General features: G+C 40.6%; 1 protein-coding gene and 1 long non-coding RNA gene across 3 annotated transcripts in view; both read right to left on the bottom strand.

Annotated features, from left to right (window-relative positions):
* Positions 1-2,393, bottom strand: part of ITGA6 (integrin subunit alpha 6) — a 45,902-nt gene extending 43,509 nt beyond the window's left edge. For both annotated transcript variants that reach the window (XM_029959834.1, XM_018071702.2), the window contains exon 1: positions 2,194-2,393. In XM_029959834.1, coding sequence (XP_029815694.1) covers positions 2,194-2,345 — 152 coding nt within the window. In that variant the 5' untranslated portion in view covers positions 2,346-2,393. The remainder of the gene's footprint in view (positions 1-2,193) is intronic.
* Positions 2,394-22,637: 20,244 nt separating this feature from the next.
* Positions 22,638-23,304, bottom strand: part of LOC108640187 — a 64,485-nt gene continuing 63,818 nt past the window's right edge. Inside the window, exon 4 of the long non-coding RNA XR_003915796.1 lies at positions 22,638-22,829. This is a non-coding gene — a long non-coding RNA (uncharacterized LOC108640187). The remainder of the gene's footprint in view (positions 22,830-23,304) is intronic.

The raw sequence follows: 23,304 nt of genomic DNA, 5'->3' as shown, positions 1-23,304 counted from the left end.
TGATGAAATGGGGTTTGTGTATTTTTGTCAACTACTTAACACCACTCACATTCAAACTGCAGCTGAGTTTTGAAGTTAGCATCCATTCAAGAAGAAGGGGTAAAATAAATACTTCTTTCTAACTAAGAGACAGCTGTACCATTTTTGCAGTAGAGGTAAGACCAAAATGCATCTGGGAATGCAGAGGTATTGCACTCCTGATAATAAACTACTAAATTCCGGCTGTTACAAATAGTGGGTGGCATACAGGTATTAGACATACTCGCTTCTCAGTAGGAAACCTCAGTATGACCTCTATTCCCATAACTTTCCACTTTCCCTGAGTATATCTGGACAGCAGACATTGTTCCATGTATGAAGAGTCAATCTAGAAACCGCACGTGGTTTCCACAGAAAACACAACACAAATCCTTTGATATTAGTTCAACATAGCTCGTTTTTATTTGATATAAAACCGCAGCCCAACAAGGGAGGCTTCACTTCGAGTCTTGCCATCAAAATTCCCATCTGTTTCGTAAGACAGAACTCACACAAAACGAGCTAAACACACCTCAGTCCCTAAGAAAGTTACAGTATAGCATGTCTTGTTGTCTTACAGCCACACACTACTAGTCTTACAGACAGAAAAATGATGCTCAAAGTGACTACAACATGCCTGTTTGACATAAAAGGTTTCATTCCATGAGTACTACCCAGCAGCTACCCAGGGTAGCACTCTAATTCCTTGTGCTAAAACCCACGGATTTGAAAAATGGCCAAGACACCTCATACTCATACAGAAGTGCACATCACCATAAAACGCAGTTTGTCTAGTCTGGTTTTGTCTCTATTAGAGACCCTTGCCTCTCATGAAAGCCTGGATTCAGAAAGTCATGTCAAGGCAGATAGCATCTGGCTCTGCTCTGTCCCCAGATTTGGACTGCCTGAGGAAGCACTTACTATACATACAATACAGAACTTTCATGCCAATAATCTCTGAGGAATTTCAGCCAAATAGTACAGACTAGCTTGAATACTGTGACTGCCCTTGTGTTTCTACTGACTTCTCAGCAATTGGCTTTCTGTCTCTGCATATTCCTACACACATTCTACCAGTACTGACAATATACAAGGAAGCTAACAAGCTTCAGGCACTGCTTTCTTAGTAGAACTAAAATGAGACCAATGCAGGAGTAATCCTGTCAAGAATTAAGATAAGGGCCTCTGAAAAGGAGCTCACAGATTTGTATTTCCTTCTTTGGAATCCTACGGGTCATTTTATCTACTGATACAAGGTGAAATATGGCTATTTGTGCTTTATACTCCTCCATACACTGTAATTTTAATGAAATCACATAAGAATGTAAGTGTGAGCAAGATGAGCCCACAGGACTTTTAAGTAAGTTTACCTCCTAACTTTAGGAAGAATATTATTTCTTTCCAGCTTCCTTATCTCACTAACTCTGTATGATAACGGGCGTGTCTTCCCTCGATTTGAAACCAAATATTTGGGGAAGGGGCATTTATTTAACAACAATATTTTATACACACACTCTATCCAGCACTACTGGATAGGGTGGGGTCCAGCAGTGCTCAGCTACTGACACAAAGCAGCAGAGATGCTGAAAACGTACAGAGACTTACTTTGCTGTCTGAATTTCCCAAAATAAGTTCCTAGCTTTCATACATATGCCACAAACACCGATTTATTTTTCCTTCTTTCCTTGTATCACCTCCCACCTGCACTCCCGGGCAGGTGCCGTCTTGAACAGCAGCCCCTGGTATACCGGAGGCCGGGTAGGCACAGGGAGAACAAACCCGAGACCGCAGGCAGGCACGGGCGGAGCAGGTCGGCGCTGCCCCGGAGCCCGCGCCGGGTTCCAGCCTCCCGGCGCACCGCGGGCACAGCCAGCGGGAAGGATTCCCAGCGGGGGCCGTCGCTCGCTTCCCTTCTCTCCCGCCTCCCCGCAGGCCCCGGGGTGGGGGGGCCGCTCGCTCCCGGCCGACCCCGCGTTCCGCGCTGTCCCGGCCGGCGGCGCCGCAGCGCCCGCGGCAGGTGCTGCCCCGGCCTCGAGGGCCCCGCGCCCCGGCCCCGCCGCCAGCCGGGCCCGGTGCGGGCTGGCGGCCCCGCCCGCGACAGGGCAAGTTTCGGCGCTGGAGGGAGAGGGTCCCCGCAGGCGGCCCGGGACGGGGCCGGGGGGGGCTGAGACTTACAGCCGTCTCTCCTGCGGCTCGCTGCCGGTGCATGGCCAGGGAGAAGCCGAAGAGGCTGCCCGGGTCCCGCTCCAGCTGACCGTTGTCCGTGTCCAGGTTGAGGCGCGGCCGCGCGCGGCAGGAGGGGCAGGTAGAGGAGGAGGCGGCGCCATCTGCTCTCGCCAGGCACGGAACCTGCCGCCGCTCCCCGCGCTCGGCGCGCCCGTCTGCCCCGCCGGCCGCGCGGCGCCACGGGCCCGCCCCGCCCCGCCCTCCGCGGGCTGCCCGGCCCCCGAGCGCCCGCTCCGCGCCGCGGGGGCGGCGGGACGGCTCGGCACCGCAGGCACGGCGGGGCTCCGCTCGCCCTACCCAGGCAAGGGCAGCCGGAGCAGTCGCCCCGCTCGCGGATCGCCCGCGCCTGCCGTGCTCCCCCCATCGGGGGTCTGTGCCCTTCGTGGCAGAAAATAAAGCCGTGCCGGGGGCGGGTCACGGCCGCAGGTGAGGGTTTTCCCGCACTGGCGGGGGAAAAGAGCAGAGAGCTCCCTCGGTGGGGGTGTTTTATACATCAAACCGTGTCCCCAGGGGACTCACACCGGTCTGGGTGGCGCTCAGCGGCAGTAAGGATCCGGTCGGTCCGGGTACCGAGCATGTGCATAACACACTGCTGAAGTGTGCTAAGGTTGATAGAGAACTACGGCCAGCATGACCCCAGTATTCAGTCTGTATTCCCCAAACAACACATCCACAAGAAGAAGAAGGGGGGGCAGGGGGGAAGGCATATTTATCTGTTTTCCAGACTCTTTGGACAGCACATCAGGACAGAGACTCAAGACTACCTAAATCTCCTCCTCCAGCGTTTCCTATCTCTGAATACATCTGAGAATTTCTTACCCCTACGTTTTGTTTGAAAGCAATATGTGGTTTTGGATCCCAGGTCATTTTATCTCGTGCTTTCACCCATAACTCCAGAAGGGTATTTGCAAGCATAGAGGTTTTGGTCTTTTTGCAGAGGGTCTTGGTTTAGTGCTCTGGTTCAGGGAAGTGGACGCAAACTATTAAAATTCCAAAAACTATTCAAAAACTACTCACAAATTCCAAGCAGCATGACGACACTGGGTTATTCTTTTCTACCAATATCCAGGATATGAAGAGAGAAGCTAAGATTCAGAGAAAGTGAGAAAAGAGCAATTGAGACAGAGCATTCAAATATGTTGATACTCCAAATAACTCCTTCTGGAACAATACTCTGCTCCCATGGAGTTAATCCAGGCTACTTTTTCCAGAGTAATTATTCTAGGATAACTCCATGTATAGACAAGTCTTTGGCTCAAGTCCAAAACACCCTTGATCAAAAGAGAGGAAGAAAACACACCAGAAATGTGCATCTAATGTGGAAACAAAACATTTTGTCAAATTAGGCTCCCAGATATTTATTGGTAATAGAGTCCTTCCCTGCTTCCTCTTCATGCCCAACTTATTCAAAGTCTTAATCCAGTGTTCAATCACTGCCACATCAGAAAACTGTACTGGCATAAATACTGCCCTACAGTTTCACTAAAGGACCCATGAGAAGGAAGGGTCCCAGACTAATTATAAACTGGCTTACTACAGTCCACGTATTTCACAGTAATTAGTAAAGATTTGAAAACAAGTATTTTAAAACTGTGTTGATGTCTGTACCAAAGTTGTAGCAGTTTGCCTTTCAGGACAATCAAAACTTGCATGCTTCTAATACTCTAACAGTAACTATAGTTACTTTTTAAGTAATGCCTGTACTCAGCAACTTCTGTAAGGAGTCACAGAAATCATCCAGAGCCGCTTGAATGATACTGGCACATTAGGTGTATCTGATTTCCCCCCCTCCCTCTAACCAGCACTGCCTGGGCATGTTGTACCTGTTTGTTGTTATCCACAGAGGTTGCTGAGGGGAGAACAGGGTTTTATCATCTCCTGATGCAGTAATAAGCATTCCAAGATGTAGTAACATTAAAACTTGTCTCAACTGACCACAGCAAGAACAACAAAAATAGACCCATAGAGGGTGGAGCAAATCTGCACCCAAACAGCTTAGAGTTACCTTGGATGGTCTCTTGTAATTTTGTGCTATTTTCATTTGCTCTAGATGTGGAGTGAAAAAAAAAAAGTTTTACAAATATGTCAGTTTCCTTCCTTTGCTCTTCCTCCAAAACAAACATGCTGTGAGTTATCTATAACTAACACGTACTTCAGGAATTCCTCTTTTTCACAGTCCCTGTATAAAGGGGGACCAAGATTAGGTATGATGACGAACTAAATGTGAGCACCCTGTTATGGATAATAATGTAGTGATTCCAAGAAATGCAATGGCCAGATCAAAGGCATTTTTCTGTTTTGTAACAAACACTCTGCTATTGCTGAGTTTTCAAGCTGTCTGCTTATTAATGGCGTGTTGATACCCAGCCAAAAGGCTACAAGGTGTTTGCCTGCTGTGTCTACATATCAGAACAAGCCTTACTGCCAGCAATACTTTCCTCCTCCATATAACCATCTCGCTAATTACAAAGAAAAAAAAAAATTCTCAAAAATAGAAGAGGTGGAATGGAAAAGCTAGAGCTTGGCAAGACATTTTAGACTTTCCCTAGAAGGCACAATGCTTTACATTTCTGAACTTCTATCATTTATATCAACAATATACTACGCAAAGAAATACGCAGTTTGTGGATACTCAGCTCTGCAGTTTTAATGCAGCACATCAAATGGTCCTGAAAAGGCAAAATATGTAAACATCCCCTTCCCACTTCCTTTCAAAAAACTGCTTGATTTTATAATTTACGTAATTCCAGATGAAAAAATAATACTGGCAAAACCGGTTTGGATTGGTTCACTGTACAAGTTCTAAAGATACAGTGTTGTTTCAATTCAGAAATATAAACTAGTTTTAAGTGTTAGTAGCCTGAATCAACCTTCTGTGTGGTTCCTCCTGAACACAATACTCATACCATTTCTAGAACTGCATGTTCTCCAAATTAATTACATTTATTGAACAGATGCATCTCAACAGCTACAACAAACAACAATTTTTATGCAGCCAGGCTATCAGACTATTTTTCCCAGTATATCCTCTATGGCTGTTCTTGGTTTCCTGTTAACAATTACATTAGGAGTAGCAAACAGCAGCACAGGAGATAAAGGTGATTATAGTGGTAAGTGAAACAAACTGATCAACACCATGTAAGCAAAATGTTTTGCTTTGAACAGTCTAAAAACCAGAGCATTAAAATAGTTACATTTAGACACCTGGTATTCTGAATTATACAGAACTGACACTCGTATTTTTCTCATTTATAACTGGATGAAGAATGTCTCGATTTTTACGATCTTTTCAGAAAGGTTACCAAGATGCAGCTTTTTTACTAAGTGCTATATTTAAACTACAGTTCTAGATGAAGATGTTGCTATGTTCATATGACTTTTCCTTTTCTCTTTGATGGCTAAAACAACTGTAGATGACATTCTGCCATTCTTTACTTGCATGCTAAGTAAAAACATTTTACCTCAGTAGACAAAGTATTTCACAAATAAAAATATGAGTAGAGAGAAATATTTCAGTTCAGACTCGGAATTTCGGTGAACACTGTGACCAGTGTATACAGCAGCTCTTTCAGTCTTTTACATCTAGAGAATGTTTTTCCACCCAAGTTGTCAGGTACATTCCTTAAGTAGTTTCAGAATGACCAGCCTGAACTGTTTGGAGAGTAAACATCTTTGTAAACATACTTGGAGGCACTTTTGAGTGTAGCTAGGCAGAGATCAGAGAAATGCTGGTGACAAATGGGAATTGAGTACCCATAGTTTGGATTGCTGTGGAAGGAATTAAAGCAGCTCCTTCAAAACTACTTATAACTAAGGCATAAAGTTGCAGTGATTTTGAACATATGCCTGTATTCTAATTCACTTGTTACATATATCACTATGTAAGATTCCCCCCCCCATAAGAGTAGCCCAAGCTGCAACACATCATAAGCACCTTTGCAGCCCCATTCTGTGGTTCTCTCACACAGCCATTTATATCCCCAAATCACTTACATCACCACAGTTGAAACTTGTAGCACTGACAGCATCCCAGAGCTGTCTATACCATGCATGCTTCTTGATCTGCAATACTGTCCTGCATGTGAAACCTTGCTTGTCTTGTAGCACTTTTCACCAGGGTAGAGAGATATAACCCAATACCAGATGCAAACTTTTGGGCAGTTCTAGCCAACTCTCCCTCCATGTCTACATGTGTATCTTCCAACCAATTTGCACCAAAGCAGCCAACTATTGCTTATAGGTGAGCAGAGATTAAAAAGATAAGCAAGGTATTTCTTTGGTAGGTGTTGGCAGGGAGCAGAAGAATAAGAGATACGGTTTACAAGGAAAATATTCACAGGATCTCCCTGGAGATTCTCCTCAGGAATTCAGAAATCCTTTGTGGGACATATTTTAACTCCATCAAGAGCCAAAAAGGATCATGTTCAGGACACTTTCATTTTCCTAGCTCACACAGGTCTGACTGAAGAGTCTTTGGCCATCACCCAAAGCACAACTCCACCCAACCTTTATAGCATTTACCTCCAAGAGCTGCACTGGGTGCTGGACACAGAGGACTTAGCCCTGTGACAGTCTGCAAAGCACAGGATCAGAAACTTTAATCACTTGAGGAATCTGGTCTCTAGGTCACTATCTGGCTTACTGTATCAGCACAACACAACTGAGATCCCCAGCTCTTCATGCAGCAAAATAGTGGAAACAGCTGCTTGGTCATTTCCACACTTGTTACTCCTGTTCCCCCATGAGGTCCTGGATCAGCCCCAGCTGTGAGGCCAACCAGCTGGCTGTTTGGCTTCCACAGAGGAGATAAAGCTCAGTCAGACTGCACAAAGGTTTCCAGTGACTGACAAGAACCATGCAAAGAAATCCAACCTTTTATTTTTTAATAGATTTAAATTTTTCTATAGTCACTGTCTTCAAAGGTTTTATAGTTTTGGTATAGAGCCACCTCATTTGCATGTGCCAACCAAACCATGTCTGCCACTGATTCAACAGGACCTGTGGTCAAGACACGTTTCAACACGGCTTACAGACTGTTGCAGACAAAGCAAGCAAGGGCTGCTTCTCTGGTTAAGGTCTAAAGCAGCCTCAGAAAGATGGCTCCTCTACTTTCTTTACTCCTTCTTTGCTAATAGAAGTCTTCTATTTTCTTTTTTTTTTTTTAATAAAAATAAATCTAACAAATTTATTCCCTTTTCTCTTTAGATTAACACCTTAATTTCTGAAAAACAAATGGGACAAGGCAGAACTGAACACCACAGTCATCTTTTTCTAGGTTTTTTTTGGATCACCACCATTGAAAGCTATTTCTTTTCTGGACAATATATAGTTTTAATTAACCATAGTCTTTTAAATCAATCCATAATAAGCAAATCCAATCTTTTGTTATATTAAATCTCACTTGCTAACATGCTCACTAACAATGATAAATATGTTAATAATGCAAAGGCTGTAAAAAAAATCCTAAGTAAAGTCTGTAAAAGCCCAGTCCACTCAGGATTTGAGCTACTGTCTGAATGAAAATCAGGTTGTGCTCTCTCCCTGATTTGCCTGGATATGAATAGCAGTTATGTGGAGACTGAGGACACACTGTAGTTCTCATAAACTCCCTTCTGAGAGATACAACCTTTACTTTCTAAGATTCTTTTACGGTCATGCTAATCTACATGTAATGCCATTTTATATGCAAAACCTATCAGATACTTTAACTTTCTCATTTAGTCAGACAAATAAAGAAATTAAAATCAACAAATAAAGACAATCTGTTATCTAAGAATTTTTTAAATACTACTTCCTTATCCAACCACTATCCATTTACATCCACCAAAGGAAAAAGACTGAGGATTGTCTACATATGCAGTATTTTCCAATTAACTGCTTCTGTTTAATTATTAAACCACTACATTAAGCTCAACAGGAAGAAACTTTTTTTTTTTTTAATTCTAGAATAAGACTGCTCTCATGTGCGATAATCAGGAACAATTTCATGTTTAAACAAGCACTACAGAAATTTAGTTCCTGTGCAGTTCCAGTTTTATTCAATGAAAAGATTCATTGCATGATGCTGCCATGACCAGGCAGGCTTAGTGAGTGAATTGCAAATCTAATCAGTTTGGCAAAGGGTTTTACGGAAGCTGCTGTTCTGGCTTTGCTGACTTCAAGTGATTTTTTTTCTTTTGTTCACTTGTTGCAAACAACTAAAATCTGGGTCAAGGAAGGAAAGGTCATTCACTAATTATGGAAGTGCAAATTTTTAATACAGTGTTGGAAAGGTTTCAAAAACAGTTTTCAATTTTGTATTCATTGTGTATTCAGTTTTGTCATTTTCCCCCATCTTTCTATACATCTAATTTCAAGCATCTTCCTAGGAAAAGGCAAAACAACTTGTGCCTTGTAGGCAATCAGAATTTAAAGCATTGAGTTTAAACAATTATTCAAATAACATTATGAAATGGTAAAATATTTATGGCACAAACACATTTCCATATTTCTATATACTGTAACTACTCTAATGTTTATTTTCAGACCATCATTTGCTTAATCATTCTCTCCAACTTAATTCTGTCAGGGGAAATTTTTGTTCTGGAGGTTCTAAAAGTCAGGTTTTGAACTTTTATATAGTAATCACATTTCACAGAATCACAGAACATGACAAGTTGGAAGGGACCCACAAGGATCATCAAGTCCAACTCCTGGCCTTGCACAGGACCATCCCCAAGAGTCGCACCATGTGCCTGAGAATATCATCCAAATGCTTCTTGAACTCTGTCAGGCTTGGTACTGTGACCACCACCCTGAGGAGCCTGTTCCAGCACCCAACCACCTTCTGGGTGAAGAACCTTTTTAAGCCCAGTCTTATTTTATGTGATGAGGAACTATTCTAAAATACACGTTGTAACAACTATGTGTATTTTTCTCAACTGCAATTAACAGTCCCTGTGCGAGTGTGCTGGGAGTGCTCTGCCTTGTTTATTTACATCTCTCACACCAGCAATCTCAAAGACAACACCCCAAACCTAACCCAGTTCATTCCACACATCTGGGAACACAAAAAAACTGAAGAAGGTAACATGACACAGTCAGGGAGAGGTGTTCTCAGTTTCACTAGGGCTGTACCTTTCCTATCATTTCCTGCATGGCACACATATACTGCTTTCTTTACTTGTGGGTGTGTGTTTTTAGGATATACCAGACAAATAGTACGTTTTCTAGCATACAAGCTAGAAAGTAAACTTCTGTGAATTTCTGACCACACTGAGTGAAATGCATGCATCAGTTCCTATTACTCAACTCCTAAAGTCAATCAACATCTCCAAGGATCAAGGTCCACTTTTAAGCAATTGAGCAACCTAACTGGCAGGTAGATCAAGGCATGATAATTTGCTTCTTGAGTGCAAATAAAGGTACACTGACCCATTTTACTGTGGAACTGTTCCTAACGTTAATAAAATAAAATGCAGATATTCTACAGTAATGATGTGTTTTCCATACAGAACATAAAAGACTATCTCAAAGCATTTTCATTCTTCCCTCCAAGGTATAACAGTTTTATAATCTCCATTTCCAAGTGGATATTATAAGATGGTCTACTTAAGGGCAAGAGAGTGCCCCAGTATCACAGACGAGAGCTGCGGCAGAACCCACAGACAGATCTGGCTTCTGAATTCTCCTTCCACCTCTGCCTTGTAATAAAACGCTCATCTAAACCTGAAAATTCCCAAAGTCACTTCTGCACAGCTATCAGCTGCTGAAATGGGATACAGGTATATATGCACATTTGACTGACAGTTCCCATGATTAACATACCGTGTTTAGTAAAAAGCATGCTACATTGTAGGTGAGCACTAATGTCCCTCATCACGCTTTTTGGCTCTCCATCTCTGGGAATTTTTGCAGTACAGCAGTACTTATCAGAGAATAAGTGTTCAGTGTCAAAACATTCCTTCTGTTTCACTTCATCATTTCATTTTCACTTAATATTTACTTCAGGAGTTCTCTCTGTTCCATTCCAACTTTCAACATGTCAGTTTTCAAGCCCTTTGCTGTCACCCCTGAAGCTGACTGACCATTACTGGGAGAAGGAACTGATTTGTCTGTATTTGTGGAAATACAGCTATCAGATTCACGAGGTGTACAGCAGCTAGAAAAGAAGTCTGAGCAAACAAGCATTCTGCAGACAATAAACAACAACCAACAGATGTTACAAGCACTTGCTGACCAGCTGCACATGGCAGGGCAACCACCGTGCAGTGGGATCAGGTCATGAATAAGTCTGTGCCTGTCAGCGGCGAATGCAAGCCTTCAGATCCTGTGTTCTGCTGCATGCCAAATTTATTTCAGCCCCAGGATGCCAAAATGACAGCTGCTTTGAGAGGGAAGAATCAGGGTATCAATTTTATGAGGGAAGTTTGCATCATTCAACAATCTGTTTGGTGTCAGAAAAGGAAGCTGTTACAGGAGGTAGTCAATTTGCAGATGTGTAACCATTAACCATAGTTTGCATGCGGAAGCACAAGTATGGATCAGGCATGGGAATTAATATCTAAGTCAATTAAGAAGGCTTCCCTAGACATGTAGGTAGCAGGCTGGCCCTATCTAGAAACCAAAACATTGTGGTGAAGTAGGAACATAAAAATGCTCTATTGTAGATAGTAAAATTTGAACTACATTTGAAATAACAGTCTTATCACATTATGTAGACAATATCAAATCGCTACATTGCTTCACAACAGCTCTACTTCTAAATAAATTTGTTATATATGCTTAGTATTGCTGGGTGCATAGCCTTACCCCAATTTTGTGTTCATTGTAATAGAAGACATATTTGTGATTTACTTCAATTTGAACAGTGTTTTTTACTGAAGTTGATGGGAATGCTACATAGTTTCAGTGTGTTTACTGTGTTATTTTGTAATTTTTGCTGCATCTACATAATCATAGGGCGATGTGCTACTTTCAGCTACAGTGTCCTGCTCCCTATCTCCCTTGCTTTTTGAGGTTTAAGGGAGAAATGACAGCAGCATACCACTGTCCACTGAGAGGGTTATTTTAACACACACTTTATTTGTAAAGTACCTGAGTTCTTTCATCTTTCGTGGATAACATTGCACAATGTATTGAAATAACTTGGGTAGCTAAAAACAGTCCGACCATGGCTATATATATGTATATTTACATATCTTTACAGATGCCACAGTGAGCCTGCATTCCAGTACTTCAGGCTAGGTCATGAAGGTATGTTATCTCCCCCTACAAAGGACCTACCCTTTGTGAATCCCTCAAAATTTTTTCCTTGCTTTGCTGGCTAAAGGTGCTTTTTCCTAAGGGGTATGGGAACACACTGTCAGCTGAATGCTGCTGGTGTGCCCGAGACAGTCTGGGGCTGAGTTCTGCCGAGAAACAGCAGCTCTGACAAGGTCACCTTAGCTCTTGCCACATTTCCTGACATTTTTCTTTATCCAACAATTCCTCATCCTTTCTGGAACATCTGAATAATCTTTATTCCTGGAAACCTGGTACATCTTGGCCTTGCACAGACCCACACTGCAATTCTCAGAACTGCAAAAGAAGTATTTTCAAACACTGTAAAAGCTAGAAGTCCAAACATTGTGACTCGGACCTCCAGAGCTCCAAAATGTAACCAGACTTGGCATTCCATAATGTCAGTGACATTACACCATTGTAATAGCATTGTAATATAATAGCATTGTCATATAATAGCATTGAGGTAATGGAGCAGAAACACCTGAAGACTGGAAGCACTATTTTATCAGAAGAGCATAAACTAAGAGTTGTATCAGCAGGACCTAAAACTGAATGTGAATACATTCAACAAAAATAAACGCCTCTAGTAAGACTCTGTTGTACAACAAACAACATCTTTTGAAAAGGCATTTGATTTCTTCCTAATCATTTTTAAGAGCAGTAGAAGAAGAACTTTTTTGCAATGACACTTTGCTAGGGTGAAGGGGAACTGAAAAGAAGCTGAAAACCTTAATGTAACAAATAGCCTCCCAGACAAAATGCTTTCAGATAACCACTTCTGTAAATTTTTACTTTAAAGGCACCTTGAATCAGAGCAAAAAATAAAAATATCAAAGTATCGAGCTCCTGTATTATTCTGGCATCACAAAACACAAGATTTTCAGTTCTCAGTGCAAGGAATGTTTTAGTCTGATTAGCATGATGTTAATACTTAGCCAGACCTTTCTTTTTTCATTATTACTACTGAGTCAACAGCAGCTTTTAGTATCTTGTGAGACAAGTTCCAACAAAGCTGCAGTATGATTTTTTCTGTGATTAGTAAATCAAGACTAGAACATATGCCCACACACATCCTCCACAGTCAATTCACAACAGAGGGAAGATGTTGGCAATCTCTGTTACACCATTCCTTGTTTTTATTCCAAAGATCAAAATCCACTCAGAAAGAGAGGGCATGGCCTGTGAAGACACTAACAAAAGGCTTCCTGATTAACCCCAAAAAGTGAGAGACTGCATTACCTGTACCACAAATCATCCTCTGCCAGGATTTTCCCAGTATGAAGGCATTCAAGAGGTAGCCACAGCTAGGAAGGTCTCACTCAAATCTCAAATCTCTAAGCAACATAGCTTCATTGGCAACACAGTTCCAGAAGTACAACAATAGGAGGCATTGTGATGTTTTAGGGACTCACAGGTGAACCCTTGGCTTTCTCCAAATCTTGAAAATCTGTGAAGTTCAAAGTTAGAGCTGTGATTTATTGAGGGGACAGGGCAAATAGTCACTTTTCTTAAGAGAATTGAAGAAAAGCCTCAATAGGACCCTAATACAATTTTGGCCACTGCAACATTGCTCCTTCCCCAACAATTACAATTATAAAATTACAATTTTTATTTTTTGAAATAACAGACTTATTGACTCAGAAAAAAGTTCACATAGCTCAATATCCTTCCTAAGAGCTGCCAATAGTAATCACCTTAGACTGTGTAATAGAGAGTGCCTTCTCTTGTTGTTGCCTGCCAGTGCTCTGCAGATTACAGACTTTGTTTGGCCATGAGTTCATTCAAACCACTGTATTTATTGACAGTTTCTACTTTATATAACTTAATTTATAATTATATTATTGACCTCTACAGCACAGTGGAAACAAGATATGTAATTAAATCGTGCACTCTGGGAAAAGGGACTTTCTGCTTCAAACTCCCCTGCCCAATAACTTCATTGTGTGTCCTACTGGGTTACAGTTCTCAGCGAATGAACATTTCATACTCATCTTATTCAAGTATTAATTTTTGTCATACACCACTTCAATCATCTGTTTTTACACAGAAGGCTCATTGTCCAATTCATATCTGAAATAGATATCATTATATGTTTCTAAACACTTTGGGCATTCTTTGTACTTTTATCATATGCCTTTTGAGACAGAATTGTGAGAATACCACACAACATTCAAGATGTAGCAAAGGCAAGGACTTACAGCAGTAGCATAATTAGATGCTCTGTGTCATATAGTATTCCATTAGTAATTCCTAATTTTCTAATTCTCTTTTTGACTGCTAGTAATCATTGAGATGATGGTGAACTTACCACAGGAAGATCAAGATCCTGAATGGAACAAGTTAATTCATAATCCATTTTTTAATTCAAGCAAATTGCTTTGTACATTATGAACCTTAGTCTTGTTATTTTGTTTCTCAGTCATTTATATATGAAAACCTTTCTTTAGAACCAGCTTTAGTCTTAACTCACCAAAAATTTTATAGAGGCAGCAAACACTAGCCCCCCTAATACTCACATCCCTTCCTAGGTTTTTAAACATGGTAAACAGCATATACCCCTCTGGGATCTGTCTCTAAGAGAAATATGTACTCCTCCCCTTTTCTTCAGCCATCTCATAATCTACAGAAGGATCTTCTCTTTATTGCATACCAGTTTCAGTTCTCGAGGGCTCAAAGCAACGTGAAAAATCCAAGGAGGTTGTGACAACTGACTCATCTTTTTATCTACAGGCTCATTGAAAGAATTCCAAGAGGCTTGATGTCCCTTTGCAAACTCCACATTTTCCATGTATTCACTAATACTGTTCTCATTACAATTCCTATCATGTTCCTGGCTGAGAATTCAACTCAGTTTCTGTAAATCTCCCAAGTACCCTATTTCAAACTTTCTCAACTGTACTCCCCTTTATTCCTCTGGTACCATCATAAATGACAGTTAAAACTCCATTCGGGGGAGTTCAGAAATTTCGTACATGCACTCATTCAGATCTCAAGAACAGTAGTAAATCCATATAAAACTAACAATTAAGAAAATACTGAATCAACTGATGATGTACTAAGCAAATAGAATGAACACACATAAACACACAGAATCTTTATTTCCATGCTCATAATTATGCACTTAAGTGCTGTTAGAACATGTGTAATTGCCAAACCAGAGCCTAAAAAAGGCTAGTTGCTATCTGTTCCTTATCCTCAGTCTTACCAAGCTGTGATCTCAGGAACTGAAGAAGCATCATGAACCCAGAAATCACGTCTGCCCTTCAGAAGGTTACAAATATCTCTTCCTCTTCACCCCTCAGATTAACAGAAGACTGTAAGTCTGCCTAGTATAAATAATGCCAAATGCATCTACTCTTTTGAAGCAGGCTGCTGGTAGCAACTGGCTAATTGTTACAATTCAACTGGCAGCATGAAAATCCTCTTAGAAAGCAAGACTCCATTAAAATCTCTAATTTCCTTGGGCCCATGTTCATCTTCCAACAATGGCATCAGTAAAAACAAGTCATTTTTCAAGCAACACCAATTTTCTGAATTCTTCATGGTTTTTCATAGCTCAGTTGTACTGTCTTCTCATTTCTTATTTCATAATGAGAACTTGGACTACCCCTGTGTACTTAGTTGGTTTTTTTCTTATTCACACAGCAACTCAGAACAAAAGCACTTCTAAAATATTTTATGAGAAGAGGTGTCTTTCATGTTAAAGAAGTTGCATGACTACAGTAAGCCAACACCTAAATATTTGTGTGCCTTGTCTCCACATGCCTTAGAGAGACATAACCTTAGGTGTTATTTATATGAATGCACATTCATGACTATAAAATTCTTGTCAGCTCCACATTATCATACTTACAAACTTTGTAGATGATTGCAGTCTCCTGGCTGAGCAATAACCTTCCAATGGATCAACCTCTGTCACCACAGCAGAACGGGGTTCTCAGCACAGACAGTTAATCTCTACATAAGCAGGTGGGGCTCTGTGCTTTTTCTAAGACTAGGCAGGTGTTTCCCTTGCACCAAAAAGGATGGCACTTAAGTGTCGAAGTTCCACTATGGCATTATCTAGTAGTCAACACACTTCTCATTCTAATCCATACTATCCAACATAACTTTTCGTCTAATCCATAACATTCAGAAATCACATCCAACAAAATGAATTTGTACTTAAAGCAGCACAGCTGCTCCACTTACTTGAAGCTTACTGCTTTTCCATACACTGCACATCTGACCCTTTTAAACTTCGTAACACTCAATAATACATTATGAAGAATGGAAGTTCATTATTCAAAGGGATTGAAAAAATCTATAAAAACTTTATTTTAAAATTTGTAGTTAAGAAAGTAGATTTTAACTGTAGGAAACCTGAAGATTTTTTCACAAATTACTAGTGGAAATAAAAGTGTATCTAAACAGAGAGAATACTTGTATGTTTCTAAAGAATAACAAGAAAGATTAGTTAGGACAGAGGCAACAGAAAGTACTGCTTTAAAAAGCCCTTTTTCACTAGTTGCTGTAAGTAATTTATTTTCTTGAAAACTGCAGTTGTAAAACTTCTAAAAAAATAAGACATCTTTTCTTTAAAGGGAAAATACAGCCACCCTGTTTTTCTAAAACTGTTTCAATATTTCATTTGTCAAAATCAGAAAAGGCACATTTGGAACAAATGAAACGGTGGCAGTGACAGCACTAAGGTTACAGCATTTTGAATCATCAGCTACGTTTCCCTCTTATTCGTATTCCCCCCTCCTTTCCTTTTTCTCTTTATAAAGCAGTAACTGGCACGCTTGTTGTTATAAAACTTAGTATCTTGAGTACTTTACTTTTTCTACTCTTTCATGTTATTTAGCTTGAATATGAGGGAACAGTTGGGAAGACAAATAAACCATTTAGTGATATTAAAGCCCTACTCTTGAAGATGCACATATGATGACTTTATTACATGAGTACTTTCAATATTTGTAAAGGAAGCAATCATTGGAATATAATTAGACATATGAATAAATAGATGGGAAAACTGAGGGCCTAGTAATCTTCTAAATATAGAAATTTACTCACTTTCTTATTTAAAACAAAGATATTCAAAATGAAATCTGCAGAGTTCTCAGACAAGGCCTGTGGATGCCTGACAATTCCTGGCTTTTGGACAACATAGTCCAAAACACCCTTTTCAGAGAAACAGTTTGACGTGCTGAATGATGCAATCGCAATCTCAGTTCCTGCCCAGTGTCCATCATATCTCTTGAGTGGTACACATATTAACACAGAAAATATTCAGTTGCACCTCCCTTCCCTTCCCCTGCTCTTTCCCAGAACACAGGAATCTGGTGGGAAACTATGCAAAGCAGGTGCTCAGTGTCACCACATGTGTACACCTCAGCCAGCACAACACTACCACTCTGTTGTCACCTTTTGTGGTTCTTGTGAAAGTGCCACTGCAACTGTAGGATGTAGCTTCTGGCCAGGGTAATGAGCAGGAAACCAGAAATTAGGACTTTAAAGCATTTTCAGTTGAGACTTTGGTTTATGCCACTATCTTTCTTTTGTCCACCCATATATATATTTATATATATATAATATATATATATAATAATATATATATTTATTATATATTTATATTTATATATATTTCCTTAAAATGAAAGCCAGGTAAGAGTTGCTATTTCTCAATTCCTCTCCTCATTGCTAGGTGTTCCATTTGTGGCTAAGAGGCCACAGCAGTCTCTTCTGAGCAGAGGAACTGCTCCTCTCTAACTCCCTCCAGCTACACCAGCTGGGGAGGGAGAACCTGCTGGCTCCTGGAGACGAAGTTGGTGCTGCAGCTGGGACCTCACAGTTGCCACACTGACAGCTGGTAAAAGCATGCAGGCAATCCCTATCGACCCTGGGCTGCACTGTCGAATGTGCTGCACAGCACCAGCCAGCTATTAATAAATACAGGAGCGAAACCAAATGCCTCTGCTTTGACTTCTTTAAATGGCCAAACTCGGCCTTCCAACTGGCCTATTTCTGGTCATCCATCCGACCCCCCATTCCAGCACAGGAGCTCCCCCATCCAGGCATAAAATTCCAGCTGACTTAGCAAGGTCTGTGTTACAACCACAGCAAGATGTGGAATTAGCAAGTATGAGGATTTAACAAAGTGAATTTTCTTGCTATTCAAGCCATCCTGTAACACATGAAAGAAATTGCACTTGCACAGCAGTACCTTACCCATTAATCCCTAAGGTTTTTGCATCTCTGTCTGTCCTCCAGTCCCACTCAATAAATACAACTTCATATTTGATATTCTGACCCCCCTTTTCTGCATTAGAGAAGTCCCTGACTTACAAAGCACACAACAGAAGACCTCCTCCCTAAGTTTGCCCAGACCATCTCTGAGGTCAGGAAAGGTTTGCATGGATACAACAGTCTGTCTGGCTGTGAGAACACACACATAACCAAAATCATCATACTACATATGCACTAAACATGCATCTAAGGCAAATGTCCTTGTAAACCAACAGACAAACAACCAAACCCCTCAACATAATAAGGATTTAGAAGAAAAGACTCTTGTTTCTAAAACAGAACAACATTCTAAAAACTGATGACATTTCCCTGTTTTCTTCAGCATAAGTGGAATTTCAAGTCTCCTCATGAAATTCTGCAGTAAACATTCTTTATTATTTTGGCACTTTATTAACTATTTTGGGGACTGACTTACATGGAATATTCCACATATAATGTCCTTGGTAGCAGATATGAATTTTATAAAACTCCAGTACTGTCCATTGCTGCATACAGGTAAACTCTTCCAAATGAAACACAATGGTATTACTGGGGTGTAGAAGAATCATCATTCTGTCTGATGCAAGAGAAACTCCTAAAAAGCTTTACAGGGAGAATAATCAGTCTTTGTAACTGCTCTCCTCTTTAGAGGTTTGGAGTTGGCTTGTTTCCTTTCAAGTGCCAAAAAACTCTAGAGGGGAAGCAGTTGTTTCCTGCATACCAAAATGCTTTGTCATTTACCCAAAAAAAATGCCTGAAATAGTTGATAACATTTCCCCTCCTTTCCAAATAAATGTGTAAATATGTAGAAAAAAGTTGCTCTGTCTTCTCAATCCTCTCATTCATCTTTGACACTGATCAATCTACTTTCAGTGGTCAGTGCTCTCCTGGACAGCAGAAGAGGACAAGTCTTGAATTTCCAATTCTCACTCCAGCTGTGAAGTCTCTCCTTCCTCTCCCACAGCATTTAGCAGGGTATGTTTATGGGTGCTTCAGGAGAGCTGAATAGCCTTTTTTAAGGAGTGGCTTGGGCCACAAGGACAAAAAGGGCACTGGCAGGAAACTGGTGGTGCAGGAACTGTCACAGGATCTCCAACATAGTATCATGGGGTGACACAACAAGGATATTCAAGAAATCGTTCAGTGAAGTGAGTCAGTAAATCTCTTCTCAGAAATCATTGATGTCCCAGCGTAGTGCATCAGTAAGTATGACTGGGTTCTGTAGAGATCCAGAATGTGATGGAAAATGTCAGTAAAAGTTTTTCTTAACTCCAAAGAGTACCTTCTACACATCCTGTCCTCACAGAGGTGGGAGAGGCTGCCTCTCCCCATGGCAGCCCCACACTTTACCACATCCTTTTTGTCCTCACTACTGGTTTTCACGGTTGATAGGTGTGTTCACCCATTTACACACCTTTGCTAGTATCATGGGACAAAGCAGATACAGCTCTTGAAGCTTCAGGGAAAACCCTGAAAAAAATGAAGCAGAAATGGAATAACCAGGAACCTACTGATGTAATGACACAACATGAAGCCCCAAACACCGTTCTTCCACAGACTTGAGATATCACATGAAGTATTCTGGTTTTTATTCCTCTGTTCTTTCTCTGTAGTCTCATCGTATACAATGCTTAGCCAGCTGCACCCAGCCCTCACCCTAAATAAAATAAAACAACAGCCACAGCATCTGACCAGCAGGCATGCAAGCAATACAAATTTCTTGGCAGATTTTAGATTCTAGCTTGCAGCAGAAAAGAATTGTAATAATTCTATAAACTGAGATTTTCCAACAGCTACTGGGAATTGCTGGCTGTTGTCTTGGGACAAAGACAAAGACAGCAGCACTTCTTGCAGTGGCCACATACAACATCATTATGGAGCCTCGGGTGACTTCAGCACACTAATGCTGATAATGAGCTTGTGGCAGTGCAGATGATCACACATGGATGAGCATTCAATTACTCACCCCATGGTTAACACACAGTGAAAGCAAAGACTACAGCCACACAGGCCTCCATTTCATTTCACAAAGTGCCACTAAATATCCATCAAATAATGACAGCTTTATCCCAAGTGCTGAGCAGGGGGTGGCCCATCTTGTTTTGCAGAGCCTGCAGAAAACCAGCTCAGGCCCTCACCCACTGATATGGGGGCAATGCCACTTGGCCCAGGCAGGACCTGAACTGATGACTTCAAGACAAAAATATTCTTACTTCATTCTCTGCCCCCAATACCCTCCCAGCCTTCTTACTGCAACAATATCACAAATGTGAAGATTGTGACCTCACCAAAATGGTGATTAAGTTCAAATATTACTAAATAATAAATCAGATTATTATTTAAAAAAACAGCACTAAAAATATTTTTACTGCTTTAAGAGTAGATTATTTAATTTACTAAGATGTGGTTTTCTAAAAGCAAAATTATATTAAAAAAAAAAACCCCACAACAAATCGAACAAAACAAAAAAAAACCCAAACAAAAAACCCCAGATGTTTCTCTTAGGTCAATTCTTTCAGAGTTGGTGCAAGCCATCCTTTAAAATTCTCTAAGCTTTGCCATAAAAATTATTTGGAGAGCTAGCAGAAGTGTGATGCTAGCAATTCATTTAACTTCTGGGTACAACTTTTGCTTCCAAACTGTGAACTAAATACAAAGTGGAAATAGTTTCCATTTGGTAACTGTAGGTAGGCTGCCCTTGTCCTGTAGAAGTTGAACCCAGGTACAACCCTGAACTGTGATATTTGGAACCAAATTATGTCATTCAGAGTTGTTGCTATTTTGTGAGCACAAAAATGCAAGTGCTTACACCAATCCCTGCATAACTATTTCAGCACAGTATTTAAAATGGTCAAAGTGGTAGATGACAAAACAAAATTAGCATTTCCATCTTCTTGTCTCAGTCACTTCTGAAACAAAACCAATTTAAGATGAAAAGTTTCAAGGTATCAAGTTTTTTTATCAAGAGCTTACTGCCAGATCTGCCCAGCTCAGTCCCAAGAGCTACAGGGGGGTAAGTGTGGATGGAGATTTACTTAGACACAGTAGGGCATCATCTACATGGGACGATTTTCTAGTGATGCACACACAATACAGTGACACAAAAACCTGCTCTACTCTCCTTTCACTTAACTCTCCTCCCAGATGATATAAGATGAATTGGTCCTTCTGAATCTGAGATGCAAGTGCTCGCATTCATGCTCATGTTATGACAAGAGCAAACCATACTGCAGAAAGGACATGGACCAGCTGACCTGGGTGCTGCCATGCAGAACCTGCCCATGAGTTTCTAAATGTTTAAACTTTAAAATAAAGAGAAAAATGAGCACTGCAACATCAGTTATTGTTGGACAGTAAGATGGTTGCTATGACCAGTTTTAGAAATGAGTAATGTAGACCATAAATACAGAACATAACAACATTTCTGGAGACCAGCTGCATTGAACTCCAGTTCTCTAACTGAACCTGGGTACTCTTTTTGAAGACAAAAGGTGCCTGTCCCCCAGTTTGAAGTAGGATCTTTCTAGTAGTTTTTTTCTTTTTTGATGATGGAAACAGTGTTGTGGCTACTATCATTACAGGGAAAAAAAAATTAAAATAAAAAAAAGACAAAGACAAAAAAAAATCTTCAGCTATACAGTTAAAATCTAAGCTCTCAAGTTTTCCTGAGCTTCAGACTCAGGCCATCCCCACATTTGCAATGTGATATAGAAAAACAAAAACAAATGTAAAAGGGACAGAGAAGTCATGCATGACAATTGAAACTAGAATCAGCAGATTCCCCAGCCCCCACCCCCACCCCAATTCAGCATTAAAAGGAAAAAAAAAATTATGCCATTTGCATTTTGTATTTGCTGATGAATTTTTTACACCACTGTAGATATTTTTACGTAATAATATTGTCACAATGGTTGTAGAACAAATTTGTGACTAAACAGATAAAAATGCCTATGAAGGACCCAGCAGCAACCATTTAGGGAATGGATTCCTTGGAACTGAGCATTCATAATCCAGTGCCTACTGTGCATTCAGTCCCTTCAATGGCTATGGTAATTAGGTTGTCTCATGTTATTGTGACCTACAATCTATCTATGGGGACACTCCAGGGGAGCTCTGGGTTCTAAATCTACTAATTTCACATTTAGAAAGACTCAGGCATGACAACAATGCTGAATTGATATGCAGAACATTCAGATAATTTTAAACACTTGAATCATTGTCCTCACATGTAAAAAGATCAGGGCTTCCTTCAAGCACACATTGTGCAAATTCACTGGGTGTGTCACATCATACTGAAAGGATGTTTGCTGAAATGCAACGGGGGCCATGGAAGTGGTAGTTGATTAAGTGGAAAATAAGGAGCCTTGGGCACAATGACCTTTATAAACCATGCACAGAATTTAAGCTGAGATTTACAGCAAACTTTTATAGTCAGTTTTTTCTATGCTGATAGAAAATAAAGTAATAAATCAGAGTATATGGTTAGTTTCTGGCATAAGCTAGAACCATCTTAGGAAATTTTGTTCAGTCATTTACTTTCTGGCTTTAGCAATATAATATCACTTGACTCAATCCTAATAAACAGGTCAGACAAAGCTACTGTCTAGTAATACCATCATGTTAAATAGTTCCTCAGTGCCATCGTATTTGCAGTCCTGGATGACTTAATAACGTGGTCTCACTCTGCTCATACATTATAGGCCAGTGGGTAATCATACAGAAACTTTGCAAACAAGTTTCCAGTTTAGGCCAGAGCATCAACCCAAACCGACAAACAACCTACAGTCTAATTCTTTATGAGAGTTTTGGGGATCTTCTTACCACCTCCTTTCCTCAAATCTAACCCAACTGCCATTTCTCAGAGACAGGTCACAACACGCAAATATTCCCTACAAATTTCTGGATTTTGACAGATGAGCTCTGAGTGCCTTCCAGCAGCTGCTCTTTCAGGACATCACTAAACCCACCCTTGCAGCCCTTCACCAGCAGCTTAAGCGAGTGCAGGAGTCTGGGGATGAGAGATGGGAGGCAGAAGTACACATTTCCCTTTGGCCCTGTCAGAGAATGGAAAGAAAGAGGTGGGCAGACACCTTAGAGTGACAAAAATCAAATTGCCTTGCAGGATTTGCCAAGTCTTCCAGAGCCCTATTAATGCAATAAATTCATTTTTGGGAGGGTCAAAAAAACTCAAATCACTGACACAGTGAATGCTTAAAATTACACCCTATGAGTTAGATTGAATACAAAGTATGTACAGGTTCTCCTGTGAGAAAACTGAATGCATTTATCTTTTTAATTGAATCTAGCCATATAAAATGATCCTGTTAAGTAGATTAGAAATCTTATGTACTGGGCCTCCTGTGGTTTGCCTTTAATATCTGCGCATTCAATTACTGTTTTCAAAAAGCAGGAATTATTCACTGCAATCCTAATGCTGTATTTATTTAGGATTTTGGCCTATTTTAAGATTAGGCCTGACTTAATTGTACCAAACTATCAGCAATGTTGGAGTCAGACTGTTGTAACTCA

This window comes from Manacus vitellinus, unplaced genomic scaffold (genome assembly GCF_001715985.3).
Source record: "Manacus vitellinus isolate BGI_N305 unplaced genomic scaffold, ASM171598v3 scaffold_22_pilon, whole genome shotgun sequence".
In the NCBI taxonomy this organism is placed as follows: Eukaryota; Metazoa; Chordata; class Aves; order Passeriformes; family Pipridae; genus Manacus; species Manacus vitellinus.
The sequence above is the reverse complement of the archived record's forward strand: the minus strand, read 5'-3'. Positions and strand labels throughout refer to the sequence as shown.